The sequence below is a fragment of the Toxoplasma gondii genome, chromosome X, assembly GCF_000006565.2.
Source record: "Toxoplasma gondii ME49 chromosome X, whole genome shotgun sequence".
NCBI classification, from domain to species: domain Eukaryota; phylum Apicomplexa; class Conoidasida; order Eucoccidiorida; family Sarcocystidae; genus Toxoplasma; species Toxoplasma gondii.
The window spans coordinates 2,017,548-2,037,271 of NC_031478.1; the positions used below are offsets into that span (position 1 = coordinate 2,017,548).

Genomic DNA, 19,724 nt, shown 5'->3' on the forward strand with positions numbered 1-19,724 from the left:
ACTGTAGATAATGCAAAAATGCATATAATTTGTCCTCAAGAATATGGGGGCTACGGTGAATAATCAGTCAAGGGAAATAATGAGTGTCTGGCACTCCAGACGACCCTGCAGGGAGGCAGTCCGATGAGCAGAAAGAGTCGGTTCCTAGAAAACACTCTTCGTCAAGCGATAACACAAGGCATAGTAGAAAACGAGGAGCGGTAAATATCGGGCCAGACGGTGAAGGCATGTCCAAATAGGAGGCGGCATGTTTCGTGTGGGCGTCGTTCTCACCATCAGTTCAGCAGCATCTGCTCTACAGTTTGCATCTGAACGGGCAAAATAGTAAAAATGTCCATTCATAGTGAAGCTCCATCATTGTTGGGTTTATATGGCTCTCCTTCACAGCTGCGCCATAACTCTAGTTTTAGCTATCTAGCTTTTTCTACGAGCTTTCCAGGTGTCTTCTTCCGTTTCTAAAATTGCCACGAGGGCGAGATAGCTCGCTCACTTCAGTCACGGGCTGCCCACGTGGTTGTTGCCTGCGTAATTGGCTTGATGCAGCCGACTCGCTGAACGGAACATTTTTCCTTTTGGCATGTCTTTATTATTACTTCCCGAACTTGTATGGCGGAGGTGACACCTACGTGCCCAGGGTGTTTTGCGACTCGGGTCCTTTTCTGTGAATGACAGCCCCCCCCCTTTGTTCGCAATTTGATAGCAGACTACGCAGTCACCGACGTTGTCACTGCGCAAGTACGCAGCTCTCAAAAAGGGAGGAAAGTGCTAAGCTTTGACATATTGAAGAATGAAGAGAACGAGTTTTTCTCTGTTTTAGTTTAAGATTTGATTTACTGCTCGTGCCAGAGCGAGCTGGGGCGCACTGGCAACTTCGTCTGGTTATCTGGAATTTTTGCGGCGGCGACCACTGGTCCACACTACGATATGTCAATAGACCGTCGGTCTCTTGTCAGAGGTACCCTGTGTTTGCTGCTGGCCTGTGTTTTTCACAACAAATGCCGACACCTGTAGAATCTTCCGGCCATATGTTGTGCAGCCAGGTCTGGGGAGCTAATACGGACAGAGGCGTCGCACATGTCGGTGTATCGTCATATCTCTTGGGGGGTCGCCTTGCATACACGAATTCTCCTTCGAGTCTCACCCTTAACCAGTTTTTTCTGTCCGTGTTTCATGTTTCCATTTTGCTTTTCCTGAGATGCCTCACGGATTCGCCCTCCTCGCGGCACTTTCCGGTCTGGGGGCCTCGGCCTCACACACGACATCTACCAACGACGTCGCAGACCTTTTCCAGACGGGGTGGAATGCGGCACCGTTGACTTCTGTTCCCACTTTCGTTTCGGCTGTGAGTAAAACCGTTAGTGGAGCACTGCATCAGGGGTTGGCTTTTCTAGGACAAGCAGCAGGCGGAGCCAAGTTCGCGAGCACTGCAGCTGGGCCCGTATCATCCAGTGCTTCTTCGTCTTTCTTTTGCACAGGTAGTGTTCCAATCTATAGTGGTGGTTCCTCGTCTGGGATGTCAGCTGGAGCAGGAGCTGCACATGCTGGAACTCAGGCGATCGCTTCGAAATTCCTGTGTTCTTCCGCTCACCATGCTACGAAAGGTGCTGCAGATGTGGGTTCCGCAGGCCCTGCTGGCCTCTTGTATACCGCGAAAGGGGCCTCTTCAGCTGGCCTAGGGAGCGCTGCAGGAAACTCGGCTTTGATTAACGCCAGTGGCAGACACGCTGCCCACTTCCTTGCCTTCACAGGGGTGGGGGATTCCCACGCGACTGCAGTTTCGACAGCAGTCGCCGGAGGAGGATCAGCGTCATCTGGAGCCGCTGTAGGAGATTCAGGACTCCTGCCAGGAGCAGGAGTATTAATCGGGGCACCGAAAGGCCTGTCCATCTTCGGAGGATCAGCAGCAGGTGACTATGGATTGAATTTATTACAGGTTTTGCATGCAGATAATTCTGGACCGGTAGCTGGAGGCGCAGCAGTGGCGACATCAAAAGGTACGCTTTTCGCCCATTCTTCGATTCATTCAAAAAAAGTGATTCTTACAAAAGCAGTAGCACACAGTGGAAAGAAAGCATTCGGAAGGAAAACTTCATTTTTAGGAAAGAAGACCAAGGGAAGCGCAGGCAAAAGCAGTCGTGAGGCAGCGCGTAGGGAGAAGGCAGCTCGCAAAGCAGCAGAGAAAGAAGCAAAAAAAAAGGAGGCGGCCGCTAAGAAGGAACAAAAGCGAGCAGAGGCTGAGAGGAAGAAGGCGGAGAAGGAGCTGAAAAAAAAGGAAGAGGCCGATAGGAAGCGGGAAAAAAAGATTGAGAAGGAGAATGAGCGGTCCCGGGCGAAAGAACAACGTCGCCTGGAGAAGCAGGAGAGAAAGAAATATCGCGAGGAGAAGGAGCGTCTTCGAGAAGAGCAGCGTCGGTACCGGAAGCTAAGAAAGGAGGAGCAAGAGTTGGAGAGACAGAGGGAAAAATACCAAGAAAGCAGAAGCCGACGGGGGCAATATGACCTCAGTGACTACGGTAGTCCGTCGTATGGCCGTAGCTATGGTCCGTCATATAGAAGCGGGTATGGTCCGTCCTATGACGGCGGTGGGTATGGCCCGTCATATAGAAGCGGGTATGGTCCGTCCTATGGCGGCGGTGGGTATGGTCCGTCCTATGGCGGCGGCGGGTATGGCCCGTCCTATGGCGGCGGCGGGTATGGCCCGTCCTATGGCGGCGGCGGGTATGGCCCGTCCTATGGCGGCGGTGGGTATGGCCCGTCCTATGGCGGCGGTGGGTATGGCCCGTCCTATGGCGGCGGTGGGTATGGCCCGTCCTATGGCGGTAATCATGGTCCGACTAGCCATCACGATGACTTATATGGGAGCAGGTCTGGGCCTACTGTCACCGAAGCTCCATATCGTCCAACTACTGCTTACGGAACGCCTTCAAGGAACGTCACTTCAACCCCCTACGGGGTTCCTGCAGTACCTCGTGAAGCTCATGGCGTGACGGGAGGGTCAGGGGGCAGTGCAGGAGGGCCGGTTCAATACGTCTATTCACAGCCCGGTGAAGCTGCTACCGGGACGAAATCTATCCGTGTTATCCAAGATGTAGCCGAGACAAAAAACGGGGTTACGACACACCATGTCACGGAAACAGTCTCCTCCTCAAGAGCGGGTGTCCCTTCTGGGTCTGTTCCGGGTATGACCATTGGAGGAGCTGCAGCTAGCGGCTATGGGGGTGTTCACGGCCCAATTGGCGGAGGTGAGTATCATGGTGAGGAAATGAGCACTTACGAGGGGGGCGAAGAAGAGGGCGAAGAATTTTTGAGTCTCAGGACACTGCAGCTCCAAGCGACCACACTCTTCTTTGGCTTTTTCGGGAGGCTAGCTGACACAGGCCGAGAAGACCGACACAGAACATACAGATGCACTGATAACAGGACGCATAAAACATGGAGTGCCAAGATTCTCAAACGAAGAACGGAACGAAGGGCACGGTTCGCCGTTTTGAGAGAGACTTGGATTGCTGAGGCTGAGCGTCGCTTAGAGGAAGGGAAATTTCCTTTTCTGCTTGTTGAATCTTTGCGTGACGTTAAGTCAGAAAACAGGGAAATCAATGTGGCGTACTCCGAGCTTAAAGATACCGACAGTGGCAGTACAGCGCCGGACACAGCGAGCGGTGACGAAACACATGTTGGAAGCACAGTCAGGGAGACTCGAATCTGGTCGGAGGAGATGGATGTGGAGCTGTTGCGGAGCACCTGTGGAGTTGGCTGGCAACCTGATCGATCTACCGAGTTTACGAAAGACGCAAAGCTTGCGGATCTTCGGGAAGAAGCGAATCATGACAGCAGTGGGTATTGTGGAGAACTGGACTGGAGCTCCGATGACGAGACAGGCACAGAAGATGATGCTCGGTGGACTTCAGATGAGGAGGCTGACGACAGGCCACAAAGGGAGGGGCCAGGAAGATTCCATATTTCCTGCCAAAGATTGCAACAGGCAAACCACAATTCTTTGGGAGGAGAGAAAGTGATTCAGGAGACATCGAAAAAGAAATTCGGAGGTCGGTTACGAGTGGGCTATTTTCGGAATGACCGTACCTTTTTTCCCGTGTGTAGCCGCCGCGTCCAGCTTTCCCTTCTTCCTCTCCGTCAACTCATGTACGTCGACTTTCTTGCATAGGAAACACAAGGAACTTGAAGACAAAGAGCACGAACGCATAGACGGCCTCTTCACTGAATTGGACATGATGAAGTTTCATGTGTGTATTTGGGCGGAAGCCGGTGTCTCTAGTTGTCAGATGTCGATATTCATTTTGAGCTGGTATCCACACTGTCCAATCATTCTGGTCCGTGTTTTAGTCTCTGTTGTATTTATTGCTTCCAGTAGTCCCGTTTACATTTTCTCAGCTGTTTACAAAAATTTTTTCGTTTCTGTTTAACCCGTTAACACTTCAGTTGTGGTCGGCATTGCGTCGCTCACTTTTGCGCCTTACGGCAGGAAAGAGACAGTTCCTGTCACAGTATACGGAGGGCGGAAAGAGAAGATGATGGCGCAGAGTGTCATGGAGGGTTCCAGTGTGTTTCTTCTTGTATGTCGTAAGAGATAACCATATCGAAATTCACAGAAGAAAAGTCATGAACCAACAATAAAGCGGGCCAGTGGAGTTGGTGCCATGCGCATGTGTTTCCGTTGTCGACCACCCTTGACCTCTTATTGTAAGCCTTCTTCTTTGAATGTTTTTGTTCGTGCTTGTGGGCAAACTTCTTCTCCTGTTCAGATGTAAGAAAGTAACATTCATCGATATTTCATGGCCTCTCTGATGGCCTTCCGAACTCGTCTGTTACGCCTCCGGAAGTTAACGTTACTGTCTGCAGAGGAGACAGCAGTCATTCCTGAGAGAAATTTGAAGCTGCTTCTCGCTAGCGAATATTGCACAGTTTGTTTTTCTTAGACCTGGGCGACCACCGTTGTTGTTTGGTGCTGGATCCATTTGCAGTTCTATTTCGTGGACAGAATGTGAAAGTCCGAACGCTGCTGCTCGGAATCCTACTAGTTGATGTCGCTATATGCTTCTTGCAAAAACCGTTTGTTGTCAAAAATTAACAGGTTGAGAAGGCTAAGCACCAGTTTCCCATTTTGACTAATGAAGGATTGGATTACAATACACTGAGACACCTTCGAAACAGCCTTGCAAGCATGTTGCCGCCTGGCATCGCCGAAGCATAATCTATGGACAGAAGTTTCTTCACACTCTGGATACTCTGTGTCAGTTACTGAGGCAAAGTCAGTCAGCGACAATGCCACTCTGATGCCACAAAGGAGCTTGGATCCTCGAAACAAAGGCCTTCAACATCTAAACACCAGGAGACCAATTAGTTGTAGAAACTCAATGAAAAAACTTGCAGACAATGCTGTTTTATAGATGAGTATTCTCAGTATCCAAATCAAAAGTGCGTTCACTGAGCATATTTATGAAACGTGGTTAGTTCACCTATCCAGTGCGATCCAGTTGTACCGGAACAGCTTCCTTCTCAAAACATATGACATGGGAATACAGGTTCGTCACCTTATTTGAGTACTTGGCTTGTCTAATGGTGGGCCCCGTCTGAGACAGAGTTTGTTTCACAAGAAAAAAGCAGACGCGTTTGCTCGGCGCCCTTACGCGGTTGTTTTTTTAACCTTTCTTCTGACTTCACATATCATCCGCGTTTCAATTGGAGACACAGACCCAAAAAATGCGCGACTTCCATCAATTCATCTATTGTCCCATGCCCATGAGAAAACTGAAGCGGCGAACTTGCTGCATGCTAACGCTACCCACTGCCAAAACAGCTCACCATTAATCCACCTGGGAGCTTGTCAGTGCGGACTCGTGTTGGCGGCTGCCGCATCCGTCTCAACCAGCGTGGCGAGACTGCATGACATCTTCCCGTGTGCGTCGATTGTTTTGTTTCATGACCGGAAAGACATAATGAATCCGCGGGATGATGTTTATAACAGGCCGGGCCCTCGCTTTCAGTAGATCCATTTGGCACGGAGATTCATCCTGCCCATACCGTTGTGATCAATACATCTTATTGTAAAGCTTGCCATTGCGCTTCATCATAGGTGACACAACAAACAGCGGGTCCGTTCAGAAAACATGAAATCATACAGGGGGTTTCAACGGCGATGGGCACACAAGTTGGAAAATCACTAATGACTGTCAAAAAACACCTGGAGCTCGGCCGGCGGGGAGGATCATTCGCCACCGCGCCCGTCTCCAGAAACAATCCCAGATGCAACTGCAACCCCTATAGTTCATTTGGGAACCTTGAGCAGGCTCGACGCTAACTAACAGTGATCCAAAGGTTCCGTTATTGCAGCCGCGCACTGAAGTCATAGCACGTATGTATGTGCCCACATTTCAACCCCAGAAATCCCGATGTCGTCACCAGGCACACTGCCTTATAAATATTCTTGCAGAGCGCTGGGAAAATTCCTCTTTCGTAAGCCACATGACAGACGTCTTTCGTGGCACACTGCACGCAGGCAAAACCACGCCCTCCTGACAAGACACAGCTGAGACGTTTACAGCGTGCACTGAACACATAGCAACCAGTAGACTAGATGCCGGCGTGGCGCTACGTTTTGACACAGAGTCACAAAAACAGAAGAAGTCTGCATCTCCCTCATCCAAGATAAACAGACACAGGGAGTAGCCCTTTTTGCTCTCTGCAATCCGTGAGTTTCTTTCGACGTAGCAGTAAAACAACATCCCCCACCGGCGAATACGGGACCTCCCTGCTCTCAGAAAAAAGGTTCTTCTGTAACTTCCGTTCTCAACACTCGCGCCAGCCCCCGTGCATGAAGAAGGAAAATTCTTACTTATGTCTAGTCAATACCCCACCAGCCTGTTTCCGCTTTCCTGTGCTCGATTCTTCTGTGTTTCGTTTATCTTTGGCATCTGGTGCGCTACATGTTTTTGATGACTCTGTACCCATTGTACACACTCGGAATACATGCGCCAAACGAGCATATACATAAGAGCAACCACACCGCCGAGAGAACTGGTAAAATCAAAAAGTACCCCAAATTCCAAATCGAGCATGCCGTGGCTGTTTGGAGCATAGCACACATTTTGACGGTTTCATTAGGATCAGAAAAATCGAATTTACCCTTTTCACCCCGCTGCTGCGCGGCAAGTGCAGCCTCGTAGCGACTCGCATGGCTCTGGGAGCCGATAAATTTCTCTGGGTCGTCACCAAAGCCACAATCCGTTGCGCAGTCGACAGGCCATCGTTGGAATTCAAAGATGCTGAGGTGCGAGAACGTGCAAAAGAGACCAGCTCGTGCCATCGCCTGGCTAGCGATGTTGACCCCCTTTCTGTACGTGGTCGTCGTGTCCCAGTAGTCGTTGTGGCAAGTGTTTTTGATACCCGCGTGACGTTGTCCAGTAAACTCATGACCGGCGAGCCAGTCATTGGCGGTTGGTGTTGCGCGAAGGCCTGCAATTATACCCGGCACCACGAGAGGCCCAGCTGTTGAACGTGCCTGTCTCCCAATTCCTGGGTGAAGCTCCGACTCATTTTCCGCATCAATACTTTCAGAAGCAGCATCATTCGCTGCAAATCCGAGAGCAGCTAGCCCGTGTACAGAGAGGAGCGCATCCTGGTAGTCGGCAACTTCAGACGAACTGCCGGCATCGATTGATGCTGTGTGGGCGGACTTGAGTACGCCGTCCGCGTTGGCAGCAGGAGTTCCAGTAATCTGTCTTCCCTTTAAGAAATCTTCTATATTTCCCCCCTGGCCTATTGCATTGTTAAGTTGCTTCTTGATGTCCCCGACGTCGGGCATGATATTCGTATTGCTGTTCGCGTACACGGTATAAATCTCGCCTATACCCTGGCCAACGCTCCAGCTCAGAGCGCTGCCACTGCGGATGAGGATGAAGAGATTGTAGGCGCATGCAAACAGAACAGCGACACATGCAAGGCAGGCAGTGACAACGGCAACAATAACTGGTCTCTTCTTTCGTGTACACACTGCCGTCACTGTCGCAAGCAGCAAAAGAACACCGGCGGACCCAACGACAATCGTGGCGAGGAGGCTCAACTTGCCGAGTTCGAAGAAGATCATGACTGCGAGAAGGTTGACCATAACGACGTAAAAAATCAAACCACACTTCATTCCTGAAAAGGAAATGGCCAACTTTGCCCGTTGATCAACCAGCTTCTCATCGACCACCTGAATCACTTGGACCACAGGAGCAGGAGCGACCGGAGCCTCACTACTTGGCTCTAGTAAGGGAGCCATCACATTGTTGGCTTCCTCATTAGAGACCTTTTCGTTTGTTGCTTCCTGACCCGTCTCTGCTGTGTCTAGAAGAGACAGGAAGTCGTCGCTCCCACCTCTGGCGGTTCCACCTCCGGCGGCTCCGCCTCTGATCGCTTGATCCTTGAATGCATCCTCCACCGACGGCAAGCGGATAACGCGCTTGCGTTCCATGAGAAGTCAAATACGGCGAGAGATGTACATGAAAACTTTTTTCTAACTCTGAAATGACCCGGCCCGCAAAAAAAAACTTGCTTTGAGGCAGGCCTCACCAAGTGTTTAAGGTTTTATTAAACACTGTCGCCATCTGCGACCCACAAGCCTTCGAAGTCATCTACTGATCTAAGCCCATCATAATTCCTCTTACTGGGCGTCGGAGGGAAATTAGCGAAACCTACACGAAAGAGGTACGACGAAGACGAACAGCCGGTCACTCCCGGCAGCGCAGTGAATTAGAGCGCTGGGCCACAGAACTGTGTACACCGTCAGAAACTGCTTTTTTGTTGTCTGAGCCACACGATAATTTCTATCACAGGTCGCCCCTCTGCGATGCCACGCTTCGCAGCACACTAATGAAGGCTCGGAGAAAATAGAACAAAGTCCGCGCCGCTAATACCCCGGTTAGGAAAAGCTCTCCGGGTCCATTTCACGCTGCACCACAAACCCTCCAGACCGCCTTGCAACACGCCACCCTAACCTAACTCGAACGCCACTTTTTTCACGTCAAGAATTGCCGCATAGTCTGCAAAACTGCCGCTCTATTTCCACACCGTGGTAATTCAACCAGTGGAATTCCGCGTGCAGCCTGACTCACCGCTCAATCGAGTGCACGAACTCGAAGACTCTGCAGGGGCAGTAGCTGCTCTATGTCAGCGAAGGGGGGGGGGGAGGGGAACAGCTAGCTGCAAATTTTTGACTCCAAGACGACACCTTGTTGGTATGGGCCCAGAAAACTTCCCTCCAGGTCTCCCTTTTTCGCTGTCACAACCACCAAAAAGGGTCGCACGCGAATCGACTCGCCTCACGCATGCAGCCGCCTGCGCTCTGGAAGAGCCTTCCATCTCAACAACACTTCCGAGGCGACCTGGACCACGCAAGAGCGGCTACGGATCTCTCAGGTCAGCACGTAGTGTGCAAGCGACAGGTCCATCGTTTCTTGTTTGTGAAACAAGCAAACTGCCATTCCGGACTGGAGTCAGAAATTTGGTTTTCTTGACGTACTCGATCGGACTGTCCTGGGAGGGGCGTTATCGAGGGCATGCTTAAGCACGGAAGAACGCCTGCGGACGTGGCGACGGCTTGTGCCGCAGTTTCAGGGCACACCCCTGACTTTTCGGTTTTAATGGACTTCTGGATCCACGACACAGGTTCTGTCCCGTTCCTTCGACTTCTCTGCTGATTATTACTAAAGGTGTGTCACGAGGCGGTAGAGGCCTCCGCTGCTGTGGTGGACGGGTAAAACCCAGGTCGATTTTGCGCAAACCGTGCATAAGCAGCCGCGCGTGCCGCTGCAGAGAAACTTCGCTCCCTTGGCAGACATCTTCCCTTTTCCTAGGATTTCTCTGTCCAGAGACCTCTCTTCCTCGTAGGTGTTATCTTGCGGTTGATCTCGGTCGATTTTCCCTTGAACGCTGTTGCATGCGGTGTTGTCGACAAGGCACTTATAGGAGGAGAAAGGAGAGGAAAGCGACGAGTTCCGCGCTGGGGCATTTCTTCTGTCGCATCTTTGTTGGTCGCTTTCCTGCATCCGATGCAGACGTTTACTGCGTGACTTCTTCCCCTTTTCCCTGCCTCTACTCACTGCCACCCTCACGCACACAGCCATCTGGAGACTGTCTACTTGTGTCTTCCGCCCTCAATGCTCCCTTTCTTTTAGGTTCCGTCGCTCTCGAGCGGGATCCCCAACAGCCGTGTTTTCTGCAACAAACAGAGTGTGGTCGGACAAGGAAGATGGCCTGTGGTGGATGCGCACTTAGGGGACAAGCCTCCCGGTCCCCTTCGTGGTTTTCGTTTTCCGCTGCTCTCTTTTAACAGAGTTAACAGAGTCATAACATGGCACCGCACGTCGTTCGTCGCGGTGTCTCCACCGCGGCATTCTCGTCGTTTCCTCAGCCGCTGCCTGGAAGTCACCCACCTCCGTTCTGTCGTTTTTGTTTACTTGGTTCGCCACTTCTTTTCTTCCCTTCGCTCTCGTCTCGGTCCTTCACTTCAGGGGCTCTGGTGAGTCCGCACAGTGACTGTTCATCCTTGAATGCTCTGGCAGAAGGTCTCGTCGACTATGCAAATAAACTGTGGTCGTGCATGTATATTGTATGGAGCTTTCGTGCGTGTCTCTGCGAAAGTATCCAGATCCAAACAAGTGGATTCACACGTGTCACGCGCCACATTTTGCGTATCGTAAACGATCGCTTCATGGCTCTTCGGCGTCTGCTTGGATGGAGACTCGAGGTGCTCTTGACAGTTGGTTCTTCACAGATAGTAATCGCCGCGTCGCACTGACGCGCAGCACGTACACCAGGAGAAGGTGCCATTTGACGGAAACGGTTTGCCCTCGAGTAGACTTGGAGCGACTTCTTCACACCGCGCGTTCTCAGTGCTCGCTCCGCTGCGTTTCCCGTTTTCTTTTTTTCTCAGCAACGCGCCGTTCGAGAGATCCCCTGGAAGAGCCGACAGGATATCTTGCGCGAGCGCGAGAGGCCGGTGTATGCAGCAGAATGCCGAGGAACTCCCCGGAGAGAATACTCAAAGAATGTCATCGACGGGGTTCGCGTCAAACCCACATTCAACCCATTCGTGAAGCTGAATAAGGCGAAACGCTACGTCCTTGACAACTGGCCTTCCAGGTGGGTGGGGTTTCCGAGCGACAGAGTTAAGAGGACTGACAACGCAGCTAGGCCAAGGAGAGGGAGTTCAGAACGGTGCAGCGTGCATATTGCTAAGGACGGTCGAGACACTGAAAAAGCGCCTCGAAAGAGAAGTCGGACGAAGGGAGGAAATCAGAGGCGCAGCAAATATCGTGAGTAAACGACTCCGAAAAGTCAGGAGAGACGCCGGTACGCTTGATTTCTCTTGCAGAAACTGGGACGACTGGTCTCCGTATCGATGCTACGTGCGGGGAAGCCGACGACGGTACAACATTCCGCAGGACCTCCTGCCCTACAAAGACGAACTCGGCGAGTGGCACCCGCCCCGGTGAGTCTAGCGCCTGGGGAAACGTTTCAGTTTCCGTGCAAGAGTTTGTGGAAAGGGCCGCTCCTTCACAAAACGTGGTCTGCCAAGTTGCCGTCGCAAAGGACCTTCTTTGAGCAGCCCGGTGCCGTCTGGATTTGCACGCGCATGGATCGGTCTCTCTGTTCCTTCGCCTTTGTGTTTTGGCATCGATCTGCGCTAGAAGACATCTGAATCAGTCCAGGCATGTCAACTGTTAGGGCAGGGCGTCTTGCCCCTCTAGGACGCTGATCTCTAGAACTTGGGAGGAATCGTGTGGACGCTTCTCACCTTTCCTTCGCTTCCTCTAAGTGTCTCTCTATGCTTTTTGTAACTTCTCGTCTCTCCCGTCAGACTCTCGGCGCGATACCAGGCAGACGTGAAGAAGCAATACCTCATGAACAGTAAGAAGGGATACAGGAGACGGAGAGACGGTTTAGGCTTTACGGCGAAACGGGCGCAGGGAAAGAAACGTAGAAGGGGATGGCGGAACGGAGTTTGGAGGGCAAGCGCGAGTTAAGAGCTACAAAGGTGAATCGACAACACATCTAGGGTTTGACATGTTGGATATGTACCCTCTCATGTGGAGGCTACCGTCGCGTTCCTTGGCTTCGATTTTTCGTTCTCGTTGGTTCTCCAGTTTCTGTTCTTCTCGTTTTCCCCAAAACTCTCGCCTCTGGTTTCTCGCGTCCCCGCTGTTGCTGCTCACTCCCTTCGCTCGCTCGCGTTTCCCGTGTTGTTTCTCTCTCCATTTTGCTCTGTCTTCTCCCGTTCCTCAGCTGGTCTCGGCCTCTTGTTCTTTTTCTCTCGCTGTAGATCTCCCTTGGGTTTGGCAAAAGGATTTTTATGAAGGAAAAATGCACTTCGGCGACAGAGAGCCTCTGGGACCGAAGGTTTGGTACCGCAAGGCTTTCAGGTGAGTAAGAGGGACCGGGAAGGAATACTGAGGAAATGGAGGATTTTCTGGCTGCCGCTAGCGCGTTCAACATATCGAGGGGAGGTCGGAGTAAGGCGCGAATGCATCTTCAGGCTTCTTGAACTAGACAAGCGTTACTAGATCAATATAAAAACAAGACATCACGACTTTACATCGGGGGGGGGGGGTAGTGAGTTTACCGCGCAATACAGGTCGACGCCTCTATGTTTCTCTCCGTGTTGTTTGTGTTTTTATGTTTTTGACCTACATTTGAGAACGACCTTTCTTCTTTTGTGCGCCTTATAAGGCCATTCTACTGCAGTCATCAGGCACACGGCCACTCAGCATTTCTCGGACTGAAGGCATTCTTACTGTCTGCTTGACGGGTTGATCTGAAATTGGGTTCTTACCCCTCATTTTGATGACATGTATATATATATATATATATGTACGTGTACTAAATGGTTTTTCATGTCGAGGTTTCCTTTTTGTGCCTCGGCTCAGAAGGACTGGTGTGGTTGCGACTACCACAGTAAATGTGTGCCTTTTTAGAGCCATTTCGCAAATCGCTTTTGGTCGGGAGAGGCGAAACAGTCTTCTGGGCATCTGTGGTTTTCTCGAACGTTTTTGTGCGCAGAGAGGAAAGGGTGAAAGAGGCAATGAGGAAGATGGACGATCTCGTTCTCGACTACCGGCAAGTAGGCTGCAGAGGCAAGACCGGGTGATGTCGAGGGTGTCGTGGTCGATCTCTCACGCCCGCAAGCATGCATGCTGTGCAATCATGTCGAAACACCTGCATTTGTCAGTTGTTGCCTTCGTGCACAGAAATCGATGTCCGTATTTAGAACAAGACAGAGAGTTTGAAGAACCATGGACGGAACGGAGAAGCAAGACAACCTAACGGGTCGTAGTTCTCGGCTTTCTTTCTTCATTTCTCCGTCTGTGGGGATGTGTCTTTACATGTTTGTGGAGGCGCTTTGCATCTTTGAATGACCAACACTTATTTTGAGAACTGCTTTGCTTTCCGCTGCCGTGTGTCCTTTCTCAGGAGAACCGGGATCGACGGAGGTACAATTGGTTCGAGAAGGTCGTCCACGATTTCGCAGGCGAAGAAATTGCAACTCAGTTCATCCGAAAGAGAAAGGAACCGAAACTGTAGACGATATGTCTTACGTTTTCTTTACCCTCTACAAAGTATGTCTCTTTTCTTCTTTCACTCCTCCGCGTTTCTCTTCGCACCTTCGTTTCCCTCGGTTTCCGGTACGCTCGTCGCCTGCTCTTCCGAGCTGCACAAAGAAATGGACGCGACTACAGCTCTCTCAGCGAGCCTATGTTTTTTGTCTAGGCACACATGCACAATTCTGTATGATCAGTCTATCTGCCAGCCTCTCTCCCTGTGTACCTTGCTCCTTTTGTTTTGGAATACGACTACTTTGAACTATGCGCCTGCGTAGTACAACCATGTGTACGTCTCCTTGCTCTCCCATAGTGAGTGCACCTGAACTGAACGAAAGCGCTTGTCTTCTTCGTTTCCCGTCTGTTTCTGGTTTCCTCCGTTTACGGAAGGCAGTCAGAACAAAGACGCGATTGATCTGTCCGATGGTTCACCCGAAAGAAAAACGGGGAAAAGGTACAACCGTGGAGACGTGCCTTTCAAGCGCCGGCTGCCTCGCGCAGCGCACGTTCGCGAGAACGCTGGAAAAGCCAAAGTTTTGGTTCTAAAGATCGGTAAAAACTGCGTACAGAGAACAAGGTGTATATCGAATGTGTTCGACTCTACACACAACAGCAACAAGGTAGCTGCAGCCCAGCTCGAACCTCAGATGACCGTTCTAGATTAATAAGGGATGGCATAAATACTGGCACACTGCTGGTTTCGGATGGAATTGCAATCTAGCCGCAGATAGGAAAACCCATAACCAGACAGATGGATGTTTTGACACACTGAGGGCCCAAGACTTATCACGAGTGGTTTTGTACAGCTCTACAGTTCTCTGACTCGTCTCACCCGTGTTCGTCCTCACTTTCACGCAGAAATGTAAAGGCGCCGCGGCACAGTGTTTCGCGCTCGCGCACCACACAGAGAGGCTCGGGCGGAGTCAAAAGAAAAGCGAATAGTCCTTTCAGTGCCAGAAAAAAGTGCGGGCAGCCAGTAGACAGACACCTGGGCGCGGGAAGGACCACGGCGAGCGCGAAGCAAGAACGGCGGGGATAAAGATGGGGAGGGGGGGGACAACCGAACCACCAATATAGATTGGTACAAAGAAGTTACCATATCCTCCGTACAAAGCCGGCATTAAGAACATACAGATCAGAGCTAGACCGGGTATAGATATACCGCTTAGGAGGAGAGAAAAGAGCGAAGTGAAAGCCAACGCAGAGATTCCCCAATGAAGTATGGGGCTGACGAAGACAGGGAGATCGCAAAAAAGCCGATACCCCGTTCGCGCTGCTATCTAGCTTTCTCCTTTCCCCTATTACTTCTCGATCGTTTTTGCTTTTTCCGCTTAAGTTCGATTCTTCGGTAGCAATCCTAGACTAAGAAGGGAGACCACTAATACTAAGAAACCACCGGTTTGGCATGAAATTACTGTTACACCGCATACTTGAGGTACGATGTGAACATTGGCATTCCCTTATTATTATTGTTTGTTAGATGAACACCTGGCGTTCAGTTGGTTCTATTTCTACAAAGATTAGAGCAGGCGGTCTAGATTGCGTCTGCCGCCTCCGGCGGCGGAGGGAGACAGCAAGGATTCGGCTTCGTCCTCGCCCTCGTGTTCTTCTCTCTCGCCTTCGTCTTCTCTCCTATCTCGTTCTTCCTCCTCTTCGCCTTCGGCAGCGGCTCCCACGAGAGCCTGGAAGCCTTCTGCTTCAATCTGCCCCGCGAGGTCCATGGAGCCTGAAAGGACGATTTTCCCCGCATGCATCACGTGGATCTTGTGAGGCTGAAGGACGTCCAGCAACTTCTTGTAATGTGTTGTCACCAAGAATGACTTCCCTTTGCGTTTCGCTGAACAAAAGCGTAACACTCGAAACAACAATCGCTTCTCAATTCTCCACAGCCTCACAAGCATGTGGGCATGTGAATGAATGTGTCAAACCGTTCTGGTGCGAATGGGTGTCTCTCCCTTCTCATGACATCTGATTCGTATTGAGACGCTTACAAAAGCGTTTGATGGCGTTCGCGGTGATGTTAAATGAGTCAACGTCGAGCCCGGAGTCCGTCTCATCCAACATAACCAGCTCGGGGTCGAGAACAAGCATCTGGAGGATTTCGTTTCGTTTCTTTTCCCCTCCGCTGAAGCCGTAGTTCAAAGGCCGATCAAGAAAGGACGGGTCCAAGCCGACCTCCTGGAAACAGGAAATTCGCACGCGACTCCGGCAGCTCGATCTCTTGGCTCCAAATAACTGTGGACCTACAGCTACGGACAAAAGCCAACTGAGTGCTCTCGAAACCACGCTGACACAGTAGAACTTGGAACCAGTAGACAAAGACTTTCGAGATCAACACCCAAAGTCCGACTCGCACGTGACTCTCAGACTACAGTGCCCACAGGATAGATCCGACGGGCTCGCTGTGCACTCAGATCGCACGCAGATAGTGTTTGTTCAGTTATACACTCTAGGCGCCGACACGGCCGAAATTTGAAAACCACATCAACTCATAAAGCCGTAACCGGCCAACAGCCCCGTGGAACTTTCTCAGGCAAGATGCCCTGTGATTTCCTCCCTGTTGAGGGGTGCCGACAGAACGCGACGGACCGTGGCAATCTGTACTTTTCTTTCAGCGGCTACTTGTAACTCGTCTTTGCGTGGCGTTTCGTTGTTCTTCATCTCTTGTTCCCGCCCGTGTTCCCTTTCTTTCCAGGCTGTGTCAGAAACGTCCACAACGACACTAGTGTGTGTTGATGTCACCGTTCCGTCGCTACCCTATGCTCTGATCACGCGTCGCTCTCTCCACGCGTCTCTCTCTTTCGTATAGTGTTTTTACCCTTGTGAGTGTCCTCGTCATGCAGAGACCCACGGCAAAAAGGCGACCAGCGCAGGAATTCGAGTATTCCATGATGTAATCGTTTTTCCCCATCTTTTGCCTCTTTCCTGCGCAGTTCGAAAAGCTCGTCGCTCCCGCCTCAGGCTGGTGTTTCCAGCGCTTCCTTTCATTCTAGGCCCTGTGGGTGGGTTGGGAAGACGTCTCGAAGCGGCAACAGAAGCAAATGCATGCGCTGCGTCCCTCGCTTTTCTCCCTACCTTCAGCCTGCCCTCGACGAGCTCTCGAAACTCGTAGCTGACGACTTCGGGCTCCTTCTTCCACTTTCTTCTTTCGTTGAAGGCGACTCGCAGGAACTCGAGATTACTGACGAGAGGAATTTCGATAGGGTATTGAAAAGCCAAGAAGAGACCTGCAAGCCCCCGGTTGTCGATCGGCAGCTCCAGCAAGTCGAGGCCTTTATAGCGAACTTCGCCTGCGGTGACCTTGTAGCTCGGGTACCCCGCGAGCACCTTGGAAAGGGTAGATTTTCCTGCAGCGTCGCGCACACAGAAAAGCCAAGAACGTTCGGAGAAAGAGAGAACAGATGCGAAAAAAAGTAGCCACACGCGCTAACGAAATCAAGGACCGACAGACGTAAAAGGCGAAGTGTGCAATTTTCTCTGTCTGTGTTTCGTTAGAGCCGCTCCGCAGGTCACTCAATTCGCTGCCCCTCTTGTTTCCTCACATCTCTGTGTCCCTCTCTTGCCTTCTTGTCTCCACTTCTCTTCCAGACCTATCTGCCCTGTCTGTCCCTGGGTGTCTCCGAGTCTCGCTCGGGAACACATTTGCGGCTTCGCGTTTCTGGGGGTTTCTTTCTAGAGAGGAAAAGGCGTGGAAGGCGCGCACCCGATCCGTTCCGTCCCATGATGGCATGGACCTCTCCCGGCATGATCGTAAGGTTCACGCCTTTGAGGATTTCTTGACCATCTTCTTCGGCCTCGACTCGAAGGTCTTTGATCTCGAGGAGCGGCTGGTCAGGTGTCCAATCTTCGGCCTGGAAGCGAGGTGTCTCTTGTTCACGCATGCTCTTGAGGGCGGCGAATCTCTCCTCGCGGCTGTCTCGCAGCTGCTGGAGGTCGCTGAAGCTACCTCTTCCCTCCTCTGTGTCTGGAGACAGTGGAAAGAGAGTAGGCGAGAGGCGGGCTGGAAAGGAGACAGTCTGCCTGCACGCAGAGTCGCGATTAAGTGCCGGCCGCGTGGAGGATGAAGAACCTATAAAAGAAGAGGTGGTGGAGGAAAGCGAGGCTGCCAGCTCAGTGCCCGAGGCAGCGGGGACAGAGATGAAGTGAGGCCGAACGCCGAGAGACGCAGACGAAGGAGAAGACGGGGCAGAGGAGGCCGAGGAAGAAGGAGATAACGAAGGACGAGAAGAGACACAAGACAGAGGAGACAGCGGAGGCGAGAAGCGCGAGGCCGGAGAAGAGAGAAACGCAGAAGTGGATTTGAGCGTCAAGGCAGAGCTGGGGACTATGTCCGGGGACGTGACGAAATTGAAAAGGAAAGGCAACAGAACTGGGAGCACTGAAAGAGAAACGAAAGGGGAAACAAGTAAACAGCGAAGGCGACGAAGCCAGACGTGGTGCTTCCACCGGTCAAGCTCAACAAGGAACACTGGTAGCGACGCCATGGTCGCGAAAGGGAATGCCACGCCTTCTCATCAAGCGGAACTCAGGTTCGCGGAAGACAGAAAAGGGACTACAAACAGTTAAAGATGTCCCAAGAAAACCGTGCATCACGACTCCAGTAACAGTTTTTAGAGGCTTTGAGGACGAGCAGGGAACACACTAACGGTAGGAACTCGGTTTCCCAGTCGCTCTTTCCTGCTCCGCCGGGATAAAGCCGAGAGAGAAGAAACAGATCCGTCGAGTGCAAATGGAACCGGCGTGCGTCGCGCACATGTTACACTCAACCCGGGACAACTGGCACTCAGCCACGATACTAAACCATACAGCGTGACGAAGAAATCGAAAGGTACGGAAAACCACGTGCAAAATGCCCGTATAGGCACAAAGCGCTGACGAAGGAGAACAAAGACGGGAGAGAAAGCAGAAAAAGCGAAGGACGACGCAGGACAACAAAGCGAACAACTCAAGGGGTGGGGGGCGACGATCAGGGGGCTTGCCACATTCAGCACTGCCAAAATCCCAGCTAAGGTGGGCGAACATCGAGGTTTTCTCTCAGGGAATAAATGATCTGAACAGAGGGAGACCGCCAGTGCTACAGACAAAAAGAGCATCCTTGGAGAAACGCGAACAGAAAATGACAAAGTTTGGTGAGCGTTGTCATAGTGAACGCTGTGTGCGATGTGTCCGACGGTCAGCAGCAACGTTTCACATTCTCCGCCGACCCTTCGGAAGATGTCGGAGCGCATTCTCTTGACTCAAACGAACGCTGTCCTCCCTTGCCCCTCGCCGAAGTAGATGGGAACGAATGCAAGGGCTTCAGTGTGTTTTTTTGCAAGGGTTCCCCCGTGAGTTCGCCGCAGCAAGAGCAAGCCACGCATGCAACCAGAAGCGACTTGACGAACCACTTCGTATCTCTCTTCTGCAGCTCGAGGTTTCGCTGTGTCTCCGGTCAGTGAAGCATAGATCATTGGACAGTGAAGAGCATTTGATGACTTTTTTTCTCTTCGCAACGACAGGCAATATCTACACAAGTGTCAGGTAGTTTTTAGGATCTCGACAACGACGGATTCGCCCTGTGCCGCACACCGCTGGTGGGGTCTCGCGGTATACTGGATAATAAATTGCTCTTTGGAACTCTGAAGCGATACATACAATCCACGGAGGGGCTGTCTGTGCAACACATCTAACATCAAGTAGTAGTGGATCACAACTCGATGCTTCAGGTTTCAGACGTCACGGAGGCGGTGTCGTTGCCAAGGATTTGGTGATCCTGATCCACTGTTTTCTCTCTCTAGCGGAGCACGCGTCTTCACTGTGCGTGCGTGAAGAGGCAATGAGGACTACGGTACATGGGTCCGTTCTCTCACGATTGAGAAAGTTCCTTGCATCGTGAGAGGCAGTTCTCGCTGCTTCGCCATAGACACGAGAACGAAAACCCAGCTGTCTGGTCACACAGGGCCGTCTCCACCAGTGACTCACATCATGTCTCTTCAGCCGATAGTTCGTCAGGGGCGGAATTAGTGCTAGAGGGCGACACAGCTCAGCCGACAGGGCTGGTGACCGGAAGTGGAGGCAGCAAGCTGGTCATACAGCAGAAGTGGATCGACTTCAGCGTCTTCTGGACTTGCAAAAGCTGCATCTCCT

The 19,724-nt window shown here is 51.6% G+C and overlaps 4 protein-coding genes across 4 annotated transcripts; 2 read left to right on the plus strand and 2 right to left on the minus strand.

Moving 5' to 3' along the window:
• Positions 1–581: 581 nt before the first annotated feature.
• Positions 582–5,126, plus strand: TGME49_225830 (hypothetical protein; the record flags this gene model as incomplete). Its single annotated transcript, XM_018780114.1, has 2 exons — positions 582–4,143; positions 5,093–5,126. Exons 1-2 carry the CDS (start codon positions 1,196–1,198, stop codon positions 5,124–5,126), a joined length of 2,982 nt encoding a protein of 993 aa, XP_018636008.1. The 5' UTR covers positions 582–1,195.
• A 310-nt stretch (positions 5,127–5,436) lies between these two features.
• Positions 5,437–9,227, minus strand: TGME49_225820 (hypothetical protein). The gene has a single exon (XM_002366204.2). The coding sequence runs from the start codon at positions 8,471–8,473 to the stop codon at positions 6,941–6,943; it is 1,533 nt and encodes a 510-aa protein (XP_002366245.1). The 5' UTR covers positions 8,474–9,227; the 3' UTR covers positions 5,437–6,940.
• Positions 9,228–9,382: 155 nt separating this feature from the next.
• On the plus strand, positions 9,383–14,118 carry TGME49_225810 (BIR protein). The gene is made up of 7 exons (XM_002366203.2): positions 9,383–10,519; positions 10,934–11,142; positions 11,375–11,491; positions 11,861–11,910; positions 12,323–12,422; positions 13,060–13,120; positions 13,471–14,118. Exons 1-7 carry the CDS (start codon positions 10,352–10,354, stop codon positions 13,579–13,581), a joined length of 816 nt encoding a protein of 271 aa, XP_002366244.1. The 5' UTR covers positions 9,383–10,351; the 3' UTR covers positions 13,582–14,118.
• A 46-nt stretch (positions 14,119–14,164) lies between these two features.
• On the minus strand, positions 14,165–18,896 carry TGME49_225800 (iron-sulfur assembly ATPase). Its single transcript, XM_018780113.1, has 4 exons — positions 17,302–18,896; positions 16,674–16,945; positions 15,590–15,776; positions 14,165–15,435 (listed from the first exon to the last, which is right to left on the minus strand). The coding sequence occupies exons 1-4, from the start codon at positions 18,080–18,082 to the stop codon at positions 15,119–15,121; spliced, it is 1,557 nt and encodes a 518-aa protein (XP_018636007.1). The 5' UTR covers positions 18,083–18,896; the 3' UTR covers positions 14,165–15,118.
• Positions 18,897–19,724: the final 828 nt, after the last annotated feature.